This window comes from Schistocerca cancellata, chromosome 9 (genome assembly GCF_023864275.1).
Source record: "Schistocerca cancellata isolate TAMUIC-IGC-003103 chromosome 9, iqSchCanc2.1, whole genome shotgun sequence".
Lineage (NCBI taxonomy): Eukaryota > Metazoa > Arthropoda > Insecta > Orthoptera > Acrididae > Schistocerca > Schistocerca cancellata.
Genome location: NC_064634.1, coordinates 370,072,499 through 370,093,837, shown reverse-complemented (window position 1 = coordinate 370,093,837; position 21,339 = coordinate 370,072,499). Strand labels below are relative to the sequence as shown.

General features: G+C 44.7%; 1 protein-coding gene across 1 annotated transcript in view; it reads right to left on the bottom strand.

Moving 5' to 3' along the window:
• LOC126101423 (fatty acyl-CoA reductase wat-like) overlaps positions 1-21,339 on the bottom strand; it is a 193,944-nt gene that overhangs the window by 113,377 nt on the left and 59,228 nt on the right. Inside the window, exon 3 of the mRNA XM_049912084.1 lies at positions 14,246-14,493. Within this exon, the coding sequence (XP_049768041.1) occupies positions 14,246-14,493 (248 nt within the window). The remainder of the gene's footprint in view (positions 1-14,245; positions 14,494-21,339) is intronic.

Sequence of the window (21,339 nt, the reverse complement as noted above, 5' to 3'; positions counted from 1 at the left end):
CCACATAAAGATTTAATGATAGAATAATGTATTTTTCAATCAGTTTTTAATGTTTTAATCGAAAACAAGATTTTTTTACACTACATATTTTAAATAAGAACGTTTTCCCATTTTAAATGTAAGGGATTCTCGTATTTCGAATTGAAGTCAAAGTATACATTCTTTGTAATTCCAAAATAGTTATTTTAGAGCTTCATCGCATTTTTTGAAACAGTAGTCTAAATTCCTTAGAATATCCCTCATCTCTTTCTGTAGGAACCTGCATCTACGCTGTGCCTATGATTCTCTTTGTTTGGTGCTCTTGCCTTGCTACAGGACACTGTCTCTATTCGCCTGTACTGTGCCTCTTTCTTAGTATCCTGCTAACTTCGCCCATTATTAATTTCATCTAAAATACCAAATCTTGTTCCTCTGCTCCGTCCCTTCATTGGAATCATTCCTTCAGTGAGTCTTCCTTGAAATTAATTTCTTTACGATAACTATCCCATCCAATATCAACCTTAAATTCTTCTGTTCTTAGAAATACTTCCTCGTTCTATATTCCGACTGTCCGTTTCACTGTAGGTATTAATCTCCACATCCACATTTCAAAACTGTTATTTATCTATGTCTTTGACTTTTCATTTTTCGCTACCATGTAAAACTGCAATCCGAAAACTTAACGGATTTCCATTTTGGTTCTTTCGGAATGGTTTTATCTATCAGCGAACCTTCCACATTTTCCAATTCTCTGGGTACATTTATAATTCTCATCTTCTCTACTCAGCTAAAAACGAAACTTTCCATCTAAAAAAATAATTTTACTTTTCCGAAAGACTTTCCTTCGAATGATAATTTCATCAAATCTCGACGTGTGGTGATTCTCATCTGTGAGACCAGTATATTCACTCCCCAATGTAACGACCCTGTTTTACAATTTGTAGCCCGCATCTCGTGGTCGTGCGGTAGCGTTCTCGCTTCCCACGCCCGGGTTCCGGGGTTCGATTCCCGGCGGGGTCAGGGATTTTCTCTGCCTCGTGATGGCTGGGTGTTGTGTGCTGTCCTTAGGTTAGTTAGGTTTAAGTAGTTCTAAGTTCTTGGGGACTTATGACCACAGCAGCTGAGTCCCATAGTGCTCAGAGCTATTTGAACCATTTTTTTTTACAATTTGTAGTACATCGATTGATTCTACCATCCCTGCTTGATCCTCTCCATAAAATACTTTCAGCCTTTCTCCAGTTGATGATATCGCTCTTGTTTCTTGCAATGCCTTGTACGTTAATTTCTCCATACAAACACTGAAAAGTAGTGATGGGAAATAACACACTCGTCTAACACCTCTTCAGATACTCGTCTCAGCTAATGCCTGTCGCCAGTCTTAAGCTACCACTGTTCCTTTACCATCATCCTGTCCTCAGAGACTGTATCGACAGCAGGCTACTTCTCCGTAATATGTTTCTATAGAAAATACACATCTTTTCGTTATTCGTATTATGGGTAGAGCTTAGCTTTAGAGCGTATGTGCACCTCTCTGATATTGCAAAACGCAGATATCCTATGAAAGATAACAGCGATCTGTATTTCAAATCGAAACTATCCATTCGTTCTGAGAGCGCTAGCTCACTTCTATCGTGTCTTTCGTCTTCTGCGCTGAGAAGTTGAGTTATTCTGTAAATATCTGCCCACGTTCGTATTTTTCACTGACTTTAAATAAGGTGAAACTTTTATATGTAACATAGACTATTGTTATCATTTAAACAATGCTTTACTTTCTTTGACTTTTGACAAGCATATGTACACTCCTGGAAATGGAAAAAAGAACACATTGACACCGGTGTGTCAGACCCACCATACTTGCTCCGGACACTGCGAGAGGGCTGTACAAGCAATGATCACACGCACGGCACAGCGGACACACCAGGAACCGCGGTGTTGGCCGTCGAATAGCGCTAGCTGCGAAGCATTTGTGCACCGCCGCCGTCAGTGTCAGCCAGTTTGCCGTGGCATACGGAGCTCCATCGCAGTCTTTAACACTGGTAGCATGCCGCGACAGCGTGGACGTGAACCGTATGTGCAGTTGACGGACTTTGAGCGAGGGCGTATAGTGGGCATGCGGGAGGCCGGGTGGACGTACCGCCGAATTGCTCAACACGTGGGGCGTGAGGTCTCCACAGTACATCGATGTTGTCGCCAGTGGTCGGCGGAAGGTGCACGTGCCCGTCGACCTGGGACCGGACCGCAGCGACGCACGGATGCACGCCAAGACCGTAGGATCCTACGCAGTGCCGTAGGGGACCGCACCGCCACTTCCCAGCAATTTAGGGACACTGTTGCTCCTGGGGTATCGGCGAGGACCATTCGCAACCGTCTCCATGAAGCTGGGCTACGGTCCCGCACACCGTTAGGCCGTCTTCCGCTCACGCCCCAACATCGTGCAGCCCGCCTCCAGTGGTGTCGCGACAGGCGTGAATGGAGGGACGAATGGAGACGTGTCGTCTACAGCGATGAGAGTCGCTTCTGCCTTGGTGCCAATGATGGTCGTATGCGTGTTTGGCGCCGTGCAGGTGAGCGCCACAATCAGGACTGCATACGACCGAGGCACACAGGGCCAACACCCGGCATCATGGTGTGGGGAGCGATCTCCTACACCGGCCGTACACCACTGGTGATCGTCGAGGGGACACTGAATAGTGCACGGTACATCCAAACCGTCATCGAACCCATCGTTCTACCATTCCTAGACCGGAAAGGGAACTTGCTGTTCCAACAGGAAAATGCACGTCCGCATGTATCCCGTGCCACCCAACGTGTTCTAGAAGGTGTAAGTCAACTACCCTGGCCAGCAAGATCTCCGGATCTGTCCCCCATTGAGCATGTTTGGGACTGGATGAAGCGTCGTCTCACGCGGTCTGCACGTCCAGCACGAACGCTGGTCCAACTGAGGCGCCAGGTGGAAATGGCATGGCAAGCCGTTCCACAGGACTACATCCAGCATCTCTACGATCGTCTCCATGGGAGAATAGCAGCCTGCATTGCTGCGAAAGGTGAATATACACTGTACTAGTGCCGACATTGTGCATGCTCTGTTGCCTGTGTCTATGTGCCTGTGGTTCTGTCAGTGTGATCATGTGATGTATCTGACCCCACGAATGTGTCAATAAAGTTTCCCCTTCCTGGGACAATCAATTCACGGTGTTCTTATTTCAATTTCCAGGAGTGTATTTATTCCTTACTTTTTAGAGCATTCAGCGGCTGGGACAGCGAAGTCGTCAATGACTTGTTGGGAGACTATGCATTTCATCGGACAAACGTCTTTTTCCAGTCAACATAACATGTGTACATATTACTGTTGACCATACTCATTCTTGGTCAGTTCATTCTCTACCATCCAATAGCTTCTCCGTTTCCATTACGTGAATCGAAACAGACCCACCCTCATCTTTACCTCAAGTTTCTTTGTAACCTTTCATGTAAGAGGCTACATACGACTTTTGTTATGAAGCACACGAAATTAAAATTGTCCTGTATTCTTTGCTTTCTTTGGTTTTTATTTCTTTGATGATGGAACTGGAGTAGTTTAAACTAAATCTTCAGACAAAATGACCTTAACATATATTCCACTGAGACAGTTGGTCAGCCTCGATATTCACAAACTGTCTGTTGGCTTCTGCCTGACTCGCGTTCTTCGGCCGACGATTGTTTGATGATTTTTTTACGTTTCAAAAATGGTTCAAATGGCTCTGAGCACTATGGGACTTAACATCTATGGTCATCAGTCCCATAGAACTCACAACTAATTAAACCTAACTAACCTAAGGACATCACACAACACCCAGTCATCACGAGGCAGAGAAAATCCCTGACCCCGCCGGGAATCGAACCTGGGAACCCGGGCGTGGGAAGCGAGAACGCTACCGCACGACCACGAGCTGCCGACTTTTACGTTTCACCTGCACGAATGGCTAACACTGTCAAAGCTTTACCCACCATTGCTGGTGGTGGACGGAGTTGATCTCGCGGTCGCAGATTATATGTACCTGGCGCGCCAACGTCTGGGGTTTTTCCGTGGTCATTTCTGGTGCTGTTCGCCTACTGCTACCTGAAACGGTCGTTCGCTGCAGCATGGGAACCTAACATCCGTTCACACTGGGGCTTTCTGCTTTCTTGTTGAAGCTACCTTCATGAATGTGTATTTCTATACCGTCTCTGAAGAAGTGGGTGTGATAGATCTTTTCTGCAGCAAGAGCTTCGGTGTCGGCGAACTTTACCATGTGGTCGGTCTCACACAACGCGTGCTCAGCCATGGCCGATTTCTCCACCCATCCCTACCTGCAGTGCCTCTTATATTCTGTGATCCTGGTCTTTCATGACCGTACAGTCATTCCAATACATATCGTCGATGTACGAGGTACCACACCTTTAGGTTTATGAGGTGCTAGGTCCAGTGCCTGTGATTCAAAATGTTGCCCACCACTGAACTAAGAGGACTGCGACGCCTTCCAGCTGTTAGCAGAAGCTACCATTCCACGAGCTATTTCACTAGGCAAAGCACGCGATGAGTGAGACCTACCACGTAGTAAAATTCATCGAAACGGAAGTTCTTGCTGCATAAAAAAGCTATCACATCCGCTTGTTCAGAGAAGCTATAGAAACACAAAAACTTCAACAAGAAATAAGAAGGCCTCAAGGTGAATGGTCCTGAATTCCCGTGCTGCAGCGAACCACCGTTGGGAGTAACAAGCGGCGAACCACACCAGAAATGACAACGAAAAAAGCCCTTGGACGTTGTCGCACCAGCTACATACACTGAAGACCCAAAGAAACTGGTACACCTACCTAATATCGTATAGGAACCCCCCAAGCACGCGGTATCAACACCTACATAAGACAAAAAGTGTATGGATGACTTTTTAGATCGGTTACTCCTGATACAATGGCAGGTTATCAAGATATAAGTGAGTTTGAACATGGTGTTACAGTCGGCGCACGAGCGATGGGACACGGCATGTCCGAAGTGGGGATTTTACAGTACAACAGTATCAAGAGTAAATCTTGAATATCAGACACCCGGTACATCATCAAATCTCCGACATCGCTGCGGACGGAAAAAGATCTTACAAGACGGGAACAACGACGACTGAAGAGAATGGTTCAAGGTGAAAGAAGTACAACCCTTCCGCAAATTGCTGCAGATTTCAGTGCTGGGTCAGCGTGCGAACATGCAATGAAACATAATCGATATGGGCTTTCGGAACCGAAGGCTCACTCGTCTACCCTTCATGAGTGCACGGCACAAAGCTTTACGGCTCGTTTGGGCCCACCAACAGCGACGTGGGACTGTTGATTACTTGAAATATGTTGCCTGATCGGACGAGTCTCGTTTCAAATTGTATCTTCCGGATGGACGTGTACGGGTATGTAGACAACCTGGTGAAGCCATGGACCCTGCATGTCAGCAGGGACTATTCAAGATGGTGGAGGCTCTGTAATGGTGTGGGGCGTGTGCAGCTGGGTTCATATGGGACCCCTGATACGTCTAAATACGACTCTGACACGTGACATGTACATAAGCATCCTGTCTGATCACCTGAATCCATTCATTGTGCATTGGGCAATTCCAGCAAGACAATGTGACACCCTACAAATCCAGAACTGGCACAGAGTGGCTCCAAGACCACTCTTCTGAGTTTAAACACTCCCGCTGGCCACCAAACTCCCCAGACATAAACGTTATTGAACATATGTGGGATGTCTTGCAACTTTCTGTTCAGAAGAGATCTCCAGTCCCTCGTTCTCTTACGGATTTATAGACAGCCCTGCAGGATTTATGGTGTCAAGTCCCTCCAGCAACACTTCAGACATTATTCGAGTCCATCCTACGTAGTGTTGCGCACTTCTACGTGATAGAAGGGGGGGGGGGGCACTACGCGATTTAGGCAGGTGTACCAGTTTATTTGGCTCTTCAGTGTAACAGCTGCGCCAGACACTTGTCTTATATATGCGTTGTCCACCACAGTGCCGTATTCTGCGGTTTACAGATCTCTGTATTTGAATACGCTTGCAGTTTCTTTGGCGCTTCAGTGTATAATCTGCAGCCGCGAGCGCGACTCTAGTCCACCATCAGCAATGGAGGGCGAAGCTTTGCTGACGATACGACAGAAAATCATCAAACAAACGTTGGCCGAAGAACCCGAGAGCAAAAAGGCAGTTTATCAAGAAGTGGCCACGAAAGCCGTTACAATTCTGAGGCGCGATATTCTTTCATTTACTAAACGCTTATCTTTCGTTCCGATTTTCCCACAGTCCATGTTTCACTACCGTACAATGCAATAGTCCAGACGAATATTCTCAGAAATATCTTCCTCAGATTGAGGCCTATATTTGATACTAGTAGACTTCTCTTGGTCAGGAATGTCCTTTTTGCCAGTGCTACTCTGCTTTTGATGTCCTCCTTGCTCCGTCCTTGGTTATTTTGCTGCCTAGGACCAGAATTCCCTAACTTCATCTTCTTCGTAACCATCAAACCTGATGTTTAGTTTCTCACTGTTCTCGTATCTGCCATCCTCATTATTTTCGTCTTCCTCCGATTTACTCTCAATCCATATTCTGTACTCAATAGACTGTTCATTCCATTCAGCATATCATGTAATTCTTCTTCACTTTCACTCAGGACAGCAATGTTATCAGGGAATCGTATCATTGGTATCCTTTCATCTTGTATTTTAATTCCACTCCTGAACCTATCTTTTACTTCCATCATTGCTTCTTCGATGTACAGATTGAACAGTAGGGGGAAAGACTACATCCCTGTCTCACACCCCTTTTAATCCGATCACTTTGTTATTGGTTGTCCACATTTATTATTTCCTCTATCCTCTTTCACATATTGTATATTACCCGTCTCCCCCTATACCCTGCCCCCATTTTCCCCAGAATTTAGAACATCTTGCACCATTTTACATTGTTAAACGATTTTTCCAAACGGAAAAATCTTATCAACGTGTCTTGATTTTTCTTTAGTCTTGCTTCCATTATCAACCGCAACGTCAAATTGCATTGACCTTTTCTAAAGCCAAACTGATCGTCACCTAGCACATCTCTTCCATTCTTCTGTATATTATTCTTGTCAGCAACTTGGATGTATGAGCTGAAGCTGATTGTGCTCGCACTTATCAGCTCTTGCAGTCTTCGGAATTGTGTGGATTAGATTTGTCCGAAAGTCAGATTGTATGTCACCAGACTCATACATTCTACACACCAACGTGAACAGTCGTTTTGTTGCCACTTCCCCCAATGATATTAGAAATTCTAATGGAATGTTATGTATCCCTTCTGCCTTATTTGGCCTTAAGTCTTTCAAAGCTCTCCTAAATTCTGATTCTAATACTGGATCCACTATCTCTTCTACGTAAATCGGCTCCTGTTTCTTCTTCTATCACCTCAGACAAATCTTCCCCTCATAGAGGCCTTCAATGTACTCTTTCCATCTATTCACTCTCTCCTCTGCATTTAACAGTGGAATTCAAATTGCACTCATAATTTTATCACCCTTGCTTTTAACGTCAGTTATGGTTGTTTTGACTTTCCTATACCCTGAGTCAATTCCGACAGTAATTCCTTTTCCCATTTCTTCACATTTTTCATTCAGCCATTTCGTCTTAGTTCTCCTGCGCTCCCTATTTATTTCATTCTTCAGCGACATGAATTTCTGTATTGCTAAATTTTACTGAACATTTTTGTACTTTGTTCCTTCATCGGTCAACTGAAGAATATCTTCTGTTATCCATGGTTTCTTCGCAGTTCTCTTCTCTGTACCTATGTTTTTCGCTCCAACGTCTGTGATTGCCCTTTTTAGAGATGTCCATTCCACTTCAGTTAACCGCCTTCTGAACTATTTCTCATTCCTGTATCTATAGCATTAGAGAACTTGTGTCTCTACATTTATTAACACTTCCGTATTCCACATCTTTGCATATCGATTCTTCCTGCTCTCGAACTTCAGCCTAGTCTTCATCATTACTACATTGCCATTTGAATCTATATCAGCTCCTGGGTACGCCTTACAATCTAGTATCTGATTTGGGAGTCTCCGTCTGACCGTGATGTAATCTAACTGAAATCTTCCCGTATGACCCTGTCTTTTCCAAGTACACCGCCTCCTCTTGTGATTCTTTAACAGAGTATTCGCTAAAATTTATTATAGTACTCAATTACTGAAGTGTCGGCAGAATTGCCAACACTGTTTTTAGAGGAGGCCGAAATGCACGCTATAAGCTCACGCAGGCTGGCGTGAGGTCTGAAACAGGATACGTAATGAATGCTATAAAGAAAAGTACGTAGCTTCTGGAATACTTAACTTTAATGCACATTTGTAGAACATTGCTCTTGACGATACAGAAGTATTATAGCAATTGAATACGGCGCCTTGCTAGGTCGTAGCAACTGTAGCTGAAGGCTATGCTAACTATCGTCTCGGCAAATAAGAGCGTAATTCTCTGTGAACCATGGCTAGCAACGTCGGCTGTACAACTGGGGCCAGTGCTAGTACGTCTCACTAGACCTGCCGTGAGGCGGCGCTCGGTCTGCCATCACTGACAGTGGCGACACGCGGGTCCGTCGTATACTAACGGACCGCGGCCGATTTAAAGGCTACCACCTAGCAAGTGTGGTGTCTGGCGGTGACACCACAATTACTCTTTCCCTCTCTCATTTCTTGTCCCAAGCCCGTATTCTCCTGTAACCTTTTCTTCTACTCCTTCCCCTACAACTGCATTCCAGTCTCCCATGGCTATTAGATCTTCATCTCTATCTATGTCTCTTCATCTTCAGCCTGAAACGTCGGCATGTATACCTGAACGATTGTTGTCGGTATTGGTTTGCTGTTGATTCTGATAAGAACAATCCTATAATTGAACTGTGCACTGCAACACATTCTCTGCCCTGCCTTTGCATTCATAACGAATCCTAATCCCGTTATAAGATTCCATGCTGCTGTTGATATTGCCCATACTCGTCGGAGCAGAAATCCTTGCCGTGTTTCCGTTTTACTTTACTGACCCCCACTATATCTAGATTGAGCCTTTGCATTTCTATTTTTAGATTTTCTAGCTCTCCTACCACGTTCAAGGTTCTGACATTCCACGCCCCGACTCGTAGATCGTTATCCCTTCGTTGGTTATTCAGTCGTTTTCTTATGGTCACTTCCCCCTTTGTAATCCCGAATATCTGAATGGAGGACTACACCGGAATGTTTTGACAGTGTGGAGATCATCATGATACTTTTACATTTACAGGCCACATGTCCTGTGGATACATGTTATGTGTCTTTAATGCAATGTTTCCACTGCCTTCTGCATCCTCATGAAGTTGATCTCTGTTGATTCTTCTACCTTTAGGGGTAGTTCCTACCCCAAGGACAAGAGAGTACCTTGAATCGCGGTCCGCTCCTCCGCCCTCTTTGACAAGGCCTTTGGCCGAATGAGTGTGATTTCTGTGTAGTAACTCTTCGGCCGTCAATGCTGATTATTAATCAAATTTGAAGCGGTGAGGGGTTTCGAACCCAGGACTGAGGACGTTCTAATTACTAATCAAAGATGCAACCCCTAGACCACGAGTGCATTCAGTAAATAACATATACAATTTCAAATAACAACAACATCCGATGTAACACATTTCCTAACCTAAATGTAATCTGTTGGTATGTATTTCAAAGAAATAAAACCAAAAGCCAACTGATGATAGCGCAACTGTGGTGAATCATGGCTGGGTATTAAAGTAAAATAACAATTGTGTATTTGCGTACTTGCTAAAAGGCGGACCCATCCTTAATTCACTACAATTTTCTGCAAGTACAGCAACTAAGCTCAAAAATTTCACTACGATAATAACACAATTACGTAACATTTTGTTAACAACTTTTCAATCAATTTCGTTTTGCCTAGACCGTATGTCGTCCTCCTACAAGTTATGATCTGAAGAAGAATTTGCTTCAATGATGATGAGCCACGCATGGTTCGTGTTCCCGTCATCATGTATTTTACACCATGTTTTTAACGTACTTCCACCTCACTGCGTTAAGTTAAATTACTACTGTCACTGAGGTTCTGCCTTGCCTGTCCGTGACCTGCGCTTGCAGCGCGTATCGATATATCCCCTCTCGCAGTATCTTTGCTCGACTGCTATTGCTTCCCGGTCGTTGTCTGTCGTAAGCGAATGAGTTCGGGTCGCGAGTTCGGGCTGCCAATCAGTTGGAACGCGTCTGGAGCGCAGTCCGGACCTGCCAGTCGGGAGTTGCAATGCGTCACTAGTGCAGTCGGGTTGGAGCAGTGAGGTCTGTGTCGACATGGCTCACCCCACCAATGCCACCACGCATCACTTGAGCCGGGCCACGGTCTTGGTGGATCGTCGGTCGGTCGTCCTACAGGACGACGCGTTTTGGCTCGCCGATTGTTCATGAGTCGGCTGTGTGTGTGCATCGACCCCCGATTTCCTTCGTGTGTGCTTAGTTACTGTTGGGTATCGTTCAGGTCCTCGTGCAAGTGTTTGCAGGTTGTATGTGTAGTTGCCGTTGTTTCCACTGACTACGATTTTAAATGATGTCGCTATTCTGCAGGAATTCGGTCGGTTGTTGCGGACGAGGAAAGTTATTTCCGCGCGGTGCAGTCGGCTGGGTCCTGACAGTCCCTGCGCAGTCCGGAGCGTTTGTGGAGCTGTCCATTCGCTATGAGCTTCGTCGTTCACAGACCCAGCACGTCAAAGTTCAGTAGTGGTTTCAGCTACCAAAGCCACGTCCATTCATGTTGTGGTGGTTCGTTTCGGTTGTTTACTGTTGGGGAGGATTTCCTGTGAGCAACACCGAGTGTTTCTACTACTGAAATTAACTATTTTGGTGCACCAGAGGAATGTTCTTCCTTGTGGCCGTTAGCGTTCAGGTTTCCTGCACTGGGCACTGACGTAAGTTCAGACAGTGTTCTTTTGGGTGAAGTTAACTATATTACCGTGTTTCAAATTCAAGTGCACCGGCGGAATTTTCTGACTAGTGGCCGTTAGGGTTCCGGTTACTTGCCCTGGCCACTAACGTAATTTCAGGCAACGTCCTTTCCTCACCTGTTGTCGCTGTCCAGCATGGTGTGTAATTTTGACAGGTAATACGTTCTCCATTGATGATTATCATGTTTGTAACCTATTCTGTTTGAGTTCCCACGTACTGATTGATGGGAAGCAAGTCGTTGTGTCGGTCGGTCCGTGGCTGTCCCCTGGTTGGGTTCCGACGGATCAAGTGTAGTTGGGCTCACCACCTGTCTCGCCTAAGTTAACGAGGGCAGACCGACCTTCCTGGAGGCGTCTGAGTTCCGTTGTCTTTATTGTCTTTCCCACTGGTGTGAATTATCTGTTTTGAGCTACTTAAAATTTAAAAATCTTGCAAAATTAATTGTGGGCTTTCAGTCTTGGAACCTTATTTTTAAAATTATCTTTCAAGCTCAAACACTGCGGGCTTCTGCCTTTAAAAGACTATGGTAATATATTTTAAAATTTTGAAACTTAACTGTGGCCTTCAGTCATTGGTATTGCACCTGCTTAGCCTTCAGGCTTTCCACTTAGCCGTGATATGCTTTGCGTCTTTAATTGCATTTTTATCTTGTTGATTTTTAAGATATCTTGTTTTAAACATTCTGGCCTTCTGCGTTTTAAAAGTCTATCGCGATATATTCTAAAATTCTGAAATTTAACTGTGGCCTTCAGCCATTTATATTGCACCTAGCAAATGTTTCTTCTATGTACTTGCTGTGATGTTCTTTAAATTGTTTTATTGCTGTGTTAATTGGATTCTTATCTTGTTGATTTATTAAGATTTGCCGGCTGCGGTGGCCAAGCGGTTCTAGGCGCTTCAGTCCGGAACGGTCGAAGGTTCGAATCCTGCCGAGGGCATGGATGTGTGTGATGTCCTTAGGTTAGTTAGGTTTAGGTGGTTCTAAGTTCTAGGGGACTGATGACCTCAGATGTTAAGTCCCATAGTGCTCAGAGCCATTTGTACAGTTTTTTTGTTAAGATTTCTTGTTTGGAGGCCTTCAGCCGTGAAAGAGTTGCATTCGGTAAAGGTGCGGCTATGTGCCGCTTTCGTTGTAAAAGTTATTAAATTACAATAAATTACAATTAGAAGGTGAAACTGACCTCAACCTATTTGGCCCTTTCCACAATCCTATTACCTGTTCTGCCCAGCGGGTTTAGCGGGCGTATCGGACGACACACTATTTTGATGCTGTTTTCAATCTGTTTGATGCACCGTACAAAAAATACAATGAATTTTCAGTGCCTAATATGCCAAAACTCATTGTCGGATGTCAATATAAGTTCGTACACATACACACCATCGGCGGGTATGCATATGATTAGAGTTGCGACTCTGTGTGGGAGATAGAATGGCTCCAAGAATTGATTAGTGTTGTTTGTGTGCAGCATTGTTACCATCCTGGTAGAGTATATAAGGTGTACGAACGGTGTCAGACGTTGAATCATTTCAGTGTGAGCCTACATTTGACCAGGTGGTCGAATTCAGCAATATCGATAATTTTGTGAAATTTAGGTGTGATAGAGTCCCAATGTTGGACTGCAGGGGAACTACAGGGAAGGCAATCTCGTCGTCAAGTCTGCAGTAGATTACGTCTGGTGACCACAAGAGAGGAATACTGTGTTGTGCACCAGGCACACCGTTAACCCTTACCACATGCGCCAGCCATCCGAAAATGTCTAATGGAGTCCCTGCAACGGTCTGCGTTATCTCACAGCGCTGGTCGTAGATTAGCGGCAACCTGTTTAAGGAATTACCACCCCTTTTGTAGGACGCCGTTAACACCTCAAAACAAACGGCTGCGGCTAGAGTATTTCCGTGACCTGGAATCACGGACTGACGATGAATAGCGTCGTATTGTGTTCGGCGATGAATGACGGTTCTGCAGTACACGGGACGACTATCGTCCGTGAATATGGCGGTGGCTTTGTCACATGTCGCATTCTTCCAACGTTTTGGTGAAAGCGGTGTTACTTGTGGCCTCATGCAGTGGGAAGCCATCGGGTGTTAGTTGTGATCACTGCTGGTAGTGACTGAGGGAATTCTGATTTCACAACGGTACGTCCCATTCGTTCAATGTTTTGGACGGCCACAGTGGTGACACACATCACGTTATGGCGTGGAGAGCCATCGGTTATCAATTCAGGTCGCGACTGATCATGACTCAGGGAATTAAGACGTCACAATGTAATGTCACGGTTATCCTGCAGGCTCTTGTGTTAGCGCTCACGCGACTGTATCTTGGTGTCATTTTTGTACACGACACATGGCACACGCCTGTAGGAAATGTCTGTATTTCGTGGCCATCAAGATTCTCATATCTGTTGCCGATATAACATGTATGGGACCACCTCGGGCAGTAACTGTCTCGCAGGCGTAACATGCAGGATATAAAGGGCGAGTAACAACACGTGTGGGCTAGTTTGCCTCTGGTGAGGACACGACGGCTTTATGATGCTCTTCTCTACCGAATCATTGCCTGTCTCCAGACCAGAGGTGGTGCAGCGTTATACTGAAAGGTAGCTCGTTCTACCAAGTTATTTGTCTGTTTGATTCCAATATTATAATCACTGAAACAGTTACATATATCCTCTCGATCCGTGAAGTTTCTTTTACTCTCCTACCCCCTTCTGTGTGCTTCAGGTTTTGTTAGGCAACATACATAAGTCGACTGCTCTTTCCTAATCCATCCATGAAATTCTTTAATGCTGTGTACGTCTGGCCTCAGTGGAATAATGAGCAGTGTGCATCAAACAGGCAAATTTGTTTGTATGTAATAATTTGAAATTCTGAAAGCGACGTGGCGCAGTGCTTAGCACACTGGATTCGCATTCGCGAGGACTACGGTTTACATCCGCCTCCAGCCATCGAGATTTAAATTTTGCATGATTTCCTTAAATCGCTCTTGGCAGATGCTGGGATTGTTCCTTTTGAAAGCGTACGACCGATTCTCTTCCCCATCTGAGCCTGTGCTTCGTCTCTAATGACCTCGATGTTGACGGTACGTTAAACCAGTCTTCATTTCTCCTTCCTTCCAATAAAACGTTCGCCAATCGATTACCCCGTAATAGGTTCTCCAACATGCATGTTTTTTTTTTCTTTTTTTAGTTGGCGTTTGAATGAACTGTACCCGATAATGAAGACTGATACGCTAGATCTACTAGACTGTGAATATAAATAATGTCAACCACCATTCACCTTGAGGTTGGGCATACGCTTGGCGAGTGCAACGACCTCGCAGGTGCAGCCAACGTTGGTGACAGTGGCAGTCCGGAGGTCTGCGTCGAAGCGCACCGTGGCGGCCACGTGGAACACGACGGACACCCTGCTGGTGAGCTCGGCGGCGTCAGCCGGGCTGATCCCCAGTCCCGGCTGAGTGCAGTCGCCCGCCAGGCCACCACCTTGCGCAGGTAGTCCGGGCACGCCTCGCGGGCCTTGCTGAAGACCTGAGGACAGCACAGGTCAGGCATCTCACGTAGGACCTCCCACATACTCCGTGTAAGGTGTTATCACAAATACTGACATGTGGAATAATCGGGTCTACTGCCGGATGTTTGTGTCGCTCTGGCACAATATTTCGGCCACGTAACTCGTTGCCTTCTTCAGGTGCTACCTGAGACTGCCGTATTTGAGGATCTTGTCCAGTATTTATGCCCAGCGCCCTGAAGAAGGCAACGAGTTACGTGGCCGAAATATTGTGCCAGAGCGCCACAAACATCCGGCAGTAGACCCGATTATTCCACATGTTAAGATCTCGCCGGGAAAGCCTGAAGAGTTATATCACAAATACTGTTTGCAGGTTCCTAAAACCTCCTCTGAGAAGTATAGAAACTGCAGGACGATGTGATCGTCATTATTCCTTCATGATTACAGCTGTTCGACAAAATAATGGAAACACGAGTCGTTGCTTGGAGTTTCCGTTTTGTAATACAAAATTCAAAAGCATGTGATTCAGTATTGGAATCAAAATTGTACAGAATTCTTTTGGAACTTGGATTACCAAAGAAGTATGTTAAACTTATAGAAGCGAGTTTGAAAAACACAAAAGGTAGAGTACACGTGTGGAAACTGGAGTCAGAAGAATTTGTAATAAAGAACGGACTTAAACAGGGAGATGCCCTGTCTCCGCTAGAATATATTGTACGAATGGCAGCAGATAATTCAGAGGGTGTGGAGTTAAATAGAAATATTAAGATATTAGGGTATGCAGATGATCTAAACGTCATTGGCGATAGGAAAGAATCTGTAACAGAAAATGTGAATGCGTTAATCAAGGTTAGTGAAGGTGTAGGTCTAAGGATAAGTGAAGACAAAATTAAATACCTGGTTACTACTAGACTGACAACAGCAATAGATCAGGAAATGTTAAGAGTTGGAGACATGCAGTTTGAAAAAGTGAACACATTTAAGTATCTAGGCGTGGACATCACTTCGAGAAATGAGATTGAATCTGAACTGAAGAAGAGATTACGGGCGTGAAATGCGTGCTACTTCTCACTGAATAGGTCACTTTCATGACGGATATTGTCTAGGATTTCAAGATTAGAATATACAAAACTATTATTCTACCAGTTATGCTCTATGGGTGTGAGACTTGATCTCTCACTGTGCAGAATGTAAAGCCGTTTCGAGTATTTGAAAACAAAATTTTGAGGAAAATTTCCGAAGCAAAAAGGGATGACATTACCGGAGAGTGGCGAAAACTGCATAACGAAGAGGTTCACGAACTCTATTCAAGCCCTGACATAATCAGTATTATTAAATCACGTAGGTTGCGTTGGGCGGGTCACGTAGCTCGAATGGATGAGGGCAGGGCAGCGCGCAGAGTGCTGGTAGGGCACTTGGAGGGAAAACGTCCTGTGGGGAGACCGAGGCGTAGATGGGAGGGAAATGTGAAGGCTGATTTGAGGAGCCTAGGTATTGAAGGTGAATGGAAGGAAATAGCCCAAGACAGGGACAGATGGCGAAAATACGTTGCTGCGGTAATGGACTCTGGAGTCCGGTATGACCAGCGAGGAAGTAAGTAAACAAAAAATTCAATGTTCTGATAGCAATCGAAATGCAGAACAATAGTCCATGGAATTATATACAATTCATTTTGAGGGAAACCCTCCGTTACCACAGCGGAGAATGTAAAGAAGGCTTGAGCCTTTGAATTAATGCAGTGGCTTAGAAGTATTTCATAAACGTTATTTCTTACCGTTCCTTTAAGAGCGACCTTATGTCCTATAAAACAATTGACACGACTCCGTAAACCATTAAATAAACTGCACCGTACTTCATATCTGCAGCTGGAAGAAGATATATGAAACTGATTTCCCTCTCTCACGTTTGTTTCTAAGGGAATTAAGCAGTAGCTTTGTGAAAATAGCCTTCTTATTAGAAGTAATGGGCGTATTCCTGCAGCGTTCTAGAGAAATACGGTGACAAAATTTTCTAGCCATGGTGAATTGACTTGCCTCGTTAAAAGCATAAATTTGCCGTGGACTTATGAACAATTTGGTGGGCAACAGGAAATGTAACCACATAAACGACCACCGTATTGCGGCTTACAGAATCCATGTCAGTAGCATGAACGACATTCATTATGTTAGGTACTTATCAAAGTACACGACTCTAATCCCTCACATTAGAAGGAATGGCTTTGGACCTCAGCTACTGCCACCAAGTCCATGGCACAGAGCTCCAGAGTGTTTTCTTTGGATGGCAAGCACCTCCACTGGATTAACAACGAATCTGTCATGCTACGGTGGTGTGGTCATTGTTATGAAACGTCCTCGCAGAATGGAGTGCAGACATGGAAGACTGCGCTGTCGCTTCCATTCAAGCAGATACGGAGCTGTATGCGTGAGTCTTGAGAGTTATAGAGGGTGATAACGTCCTCTTCGGAAGGAAAAGTTCCGAGTTCGACCCAGTCAGGAGCACTTTTTTAATCTGCCACGAAATCTATCTTCCGTTCTATTCTTTCATAATCTGATCCGGTAGTCTGGTACCGCGCATTGCGGAATTTCAATCCGCGCCAGACGCCATGGACGTCGAAGACCCCTAGAGGTCTCTGCACCATCGCGCCGTAAGCTGTGGTGGTGCGCGCGCCTCCTGACCCACTTTTAGTGTGAGGGCGCCACAGCGGAACACGTGGTTCCAGCGGCCAATAGCGGCGCCCCCGATCGAGCACTTAAGCGTCTGCCTGTTGCTCAGCCTGCCAGTCTAGCCTCGCGTGCATCTCAGGACATATCGCCTCAGACAGCGTATTGACTTTCGTGTTTCTATTCCAGTGGATGTAGTTGTCTTGTTTTTTTTTTTTTTTTTTTTTTTTTTTAAATTTCTTTATTAACCATCAAATAATAATTATACATACAACCCACCTCCTTACTTGATTAGTGGGTCTTATTTGCTACTGTTAGTTACAATTGCAGCTAATTCTATTTTATATTTAGTTGTGAGCTACAGCTAGGTTAATTTTGATTTAAATGGGCAGTTATATAGTTTATGCTAATCTCTAAGTTTTTGACTAACCTACATTCTACTTCCTGCAGCGTCACAGGTGTGTCAGCAATGTACAAACCTACTATATTTGCCTTGCCCATCGAGCTAATCCCGATGGGCGTGCCCCTGACACTGGGCTGGCCAGGTTGTAAGTCGCTGCAGGATTCTAAAATCTAAGTTCCTAATCTAATTCCTACTAACTAATTCTAAATCTACGTCATCTTCAGTGTATTGTCAATTTCGGGTTTTTGTCATATTCCCCACCCCCCCTAATCCAGCGCGTGGCGGATTCCAGACTAAAAGTCGGCCTATCCCCGCGCAGGCGGAATGGGAGTAGGGAGCAATGGTCATGATCGATGCTATTTAATCTTGTTCCCTCATGTATTCCCTTAACACCTTCTGTGATACCTCGTTGGCAAGCTTATTTATAATATGGAAGGTGTCCTCCTGTCTTATTAGGTTATAGGTGTCATGATTAGGTAGTTGGTCCCGTAATGTAGAGGCAACATCATTGAAGAGGGGGCACTCGTAAATCACATGATCGGGAGTGCCCTCCGGTTCACCACATTCACACGCAGGTGTGGCCCTTTTCCCAAACCGGCATAGGTATGCCGGGTAGGGTCCATGTCCAGTGAGAAAATGGATTAGCCCCCTGGTAGGTTCAAAGTGTTTCATTTTGAGCCGTTCCCTAATACTTGGTATCAAGTCATGTGTCCTCCTCCCTGTTTCATCCGTATCCCAAAGTTCTTGCCATAATTGTACTCCTCTTTGCCGAATTTCTCCCTTGTCCCTTGCCCTAACACCTAAGATCTCCTCTATTTTTGTTATATTTTCCTTTTTGATCCAGAACCATGCAGCTTGCTCCCTAATTTTAATGTCCAGGGGGCAAAGCCCCATTAGGACTAGTAGTGCTCCCCCTGGTGTTGTTCTATAAGCACCTACCGATCTCAAAATCATGCTCCTTTGAACCCTTCTCACTGTCATGGCGGGCACCACCCTCGTGAGCCTGTGTGCCCAGATTCCCGAACCGTAACCAACTATCGATGTTAATATACTGTTGTGGTAGAGTTTAGTTGTCTTGTTTGGTTCGTTACTCTGTTGTCTGTTCTTGTTGTGTCGTAAGGCCCTCCGTTGGTCATGTCCGTCCTCTCCCGTTGTGTCGTTGCTCGCGGGCTACTCCGTGGGTCCCGCCGCGTTTGCGTCACTACTACCCCGCGACCGTTCCGGTCGCCGTTTCGACAGGTAGTGTGCTACATTTATACTTCAGTTAATAGCAATGAGTAGAAAAGGAAACGATTGTGTTGTACTGTTGTGCAGGAGTAGCGCATCAGCTGCCCGACCATCTGGTGCCAGACTTTCTACTTTACGCCACTTCGGCGACCTGCATGTCGTTGTGAGGAAGGAGAGGCGGAACCACGAGGACAATAAAAACACCCGGCCTTGAGAGAATAAAATCTCAGATCCGGCTTGCAATCGAACCTAGCATCCTGACATCTAGAAGCAGCGGGGATAACTACTAGGACACAAGGTAAGGAAACCAGAAAAATTAGTGTCAAGTTCTACAGTACCCAGGACCAATACAACATATCTTTCTTACGATCTGGTTCCCACGAAAGTAGTGTTTGAGTAGCTTTCTCTCATCTTAGGACAGATAATTATGTTTAGTATACGTGTGGAAAGTGTTTGAATGACCTTTCCCACCACAGTGGAGACTTTATTTCTTCTTTCTTATCTCTACGAAACCTAGACGTGCACTCTCCGGTGGCAGGGCACATTCCGTTTAATATCAAAGAAAGACCGTTGCTGCTAGTAAAGCGGTAAAGTGGTAGTTAATTAAAAACAAATATTGGAACAAGGGTCTTTCTCTGCGTGATGTGAAGACATGCACTACGAAATTTAACATTAGCAGCTGTATGTCGTTATTATTAATAGCTCGACATTCATTTGAATGTCCGTGTTATCTGTGGAACACACCAAGAGTTCAGATCTCTGCCACCTAGGTGTCATTTTCCCAAGTGATAGTACATTTACCCACCACATAAGCGTTGATGCGATCCACTGAATTGTAAGTTTTGGAAGGACGTACGGTCTATCTTACCGTTTGTTCTGAAGGTCGCTGGACATACCACAGTGCATATATACCGTAAGACAAAACATATTGGTTTCAACCTCAGATCTCAGATTTAATCGAGGAGGAATTATGCCATACAGCTATCAAGATGGACATACTGCCCCTCGGAAAATGTATACAGAGGACACATACTCTTCCAAAAATATTCTCAATATGATCATCTCCTTCGCAAAAAGTTTCAGAGTTAACTCATTTGGATTCATGGTAAGGCCAGCACGCAAAGGAGTATTCTAAAGGTGGACGAATAACGTTGTCATTCCACAACTGGTAAAGCAAGGATGCAATGTTACCAGTTTGAAAATTGTGTGGCAACTACAGCACTTAAACGGAGAAGATGTCAGGTTGAAGTTTGTCTTATTAAGGAGGAGTAGTCAGAAAGAGGACAGAGATACTTGCGTAGTTGACAACAGAATAGTAACAAAAGTCGTGGTGAATTGTCAACAACTGCTGGCTTTGTAAAGAATAGGATTAAGATTTCTTATAAAGATGAAGTGAAATATGTCAACATATTTTATTACTGTGAAACATTATAACTTCCCAGTGCTGCAGTTCATTGATCATGGCTATCCACACAACAGACACGAACGATTTTGGAAAGTTCAATCCATCATCAGATATGCCTGGGAAACCAACATAGTTTGGCACGAGGAAGATGTCCTCTTAACAATTAGGAATATGGTCTTAGAATCAGGCTTTCATCGCCAGTATTTACATCAGTAGTGTGTCTATTTCTATCCTGATCCACTTTTTACTTAAATGCGGTATTGATATTTGTGGTATCACTGACAAAATGGAACAGCTACTGCGGATTGCCTACGTGCATGACCAAATAGTTCGCAGTCCAAGATGGCGGTAAGATACGCCCCCTTATTAATCATTTCAGCTTCATCACGTGACAAGCCATACCCCTCCTCTACCCTACCCGACCCTTGCCCTATTTCCCTTCTCCCACCCTCTGTCCCGTCAACTTCACCGGAGTATTGAATCAGTTTTTTTTTTTTTTTTTTTTTTTTTTTTTTGTCATCAGTCTACTGACTGGTTTGATGCGGCCCGGCACGAATTCCTTTCCTGTGCTAACCTCTTCATCTCAGAGTAGCACTTGCAACCTACGTCCTCAATTATTTGCTTGACGTATTCCAATCTCTGTCTTCCTCTACAGTTTTTGCCCTCTACAGCTTCCTATGGTACCATGAAAGTCATTCCCTCATGTCTTAGCAGATGTCCTATCATCCTGTCCCTTCTCCTTATCAGTGTTTTCCACATATTCCTTTCCTCTCCGATTCTGCGTAGAACCTCCTCATTCCTTACCTTATCAGTTCACCTAATTTTCAACATTCGTCTATACCGCCACATCTCAAATGCTTCCATTCTCTTCTGTTCCGGTTTTCCCACAGTCCATGTTTCGCTACCATACAATGCTGTACTCCAGACGTACATCCTCAGAAATTTCTTCCTCAAATTAAGGCCGGTATTTGATATTAGTAGACTTCTCTTGGCCAGAAATGCCTTTTTTGCCATAGCGAGTCTGCTTTTGATGTCCTCCTTGCTCTGTCCGTCATTGGTTATTTTACTGCCTAGGTAGCAGAATTCCTTAACTTCATAGACTGCGTGACCATCAATCCTGATGGTTAGTTTCTCGCTGTTCTCATTTCTACTACTTCTCATTACCTTCGTC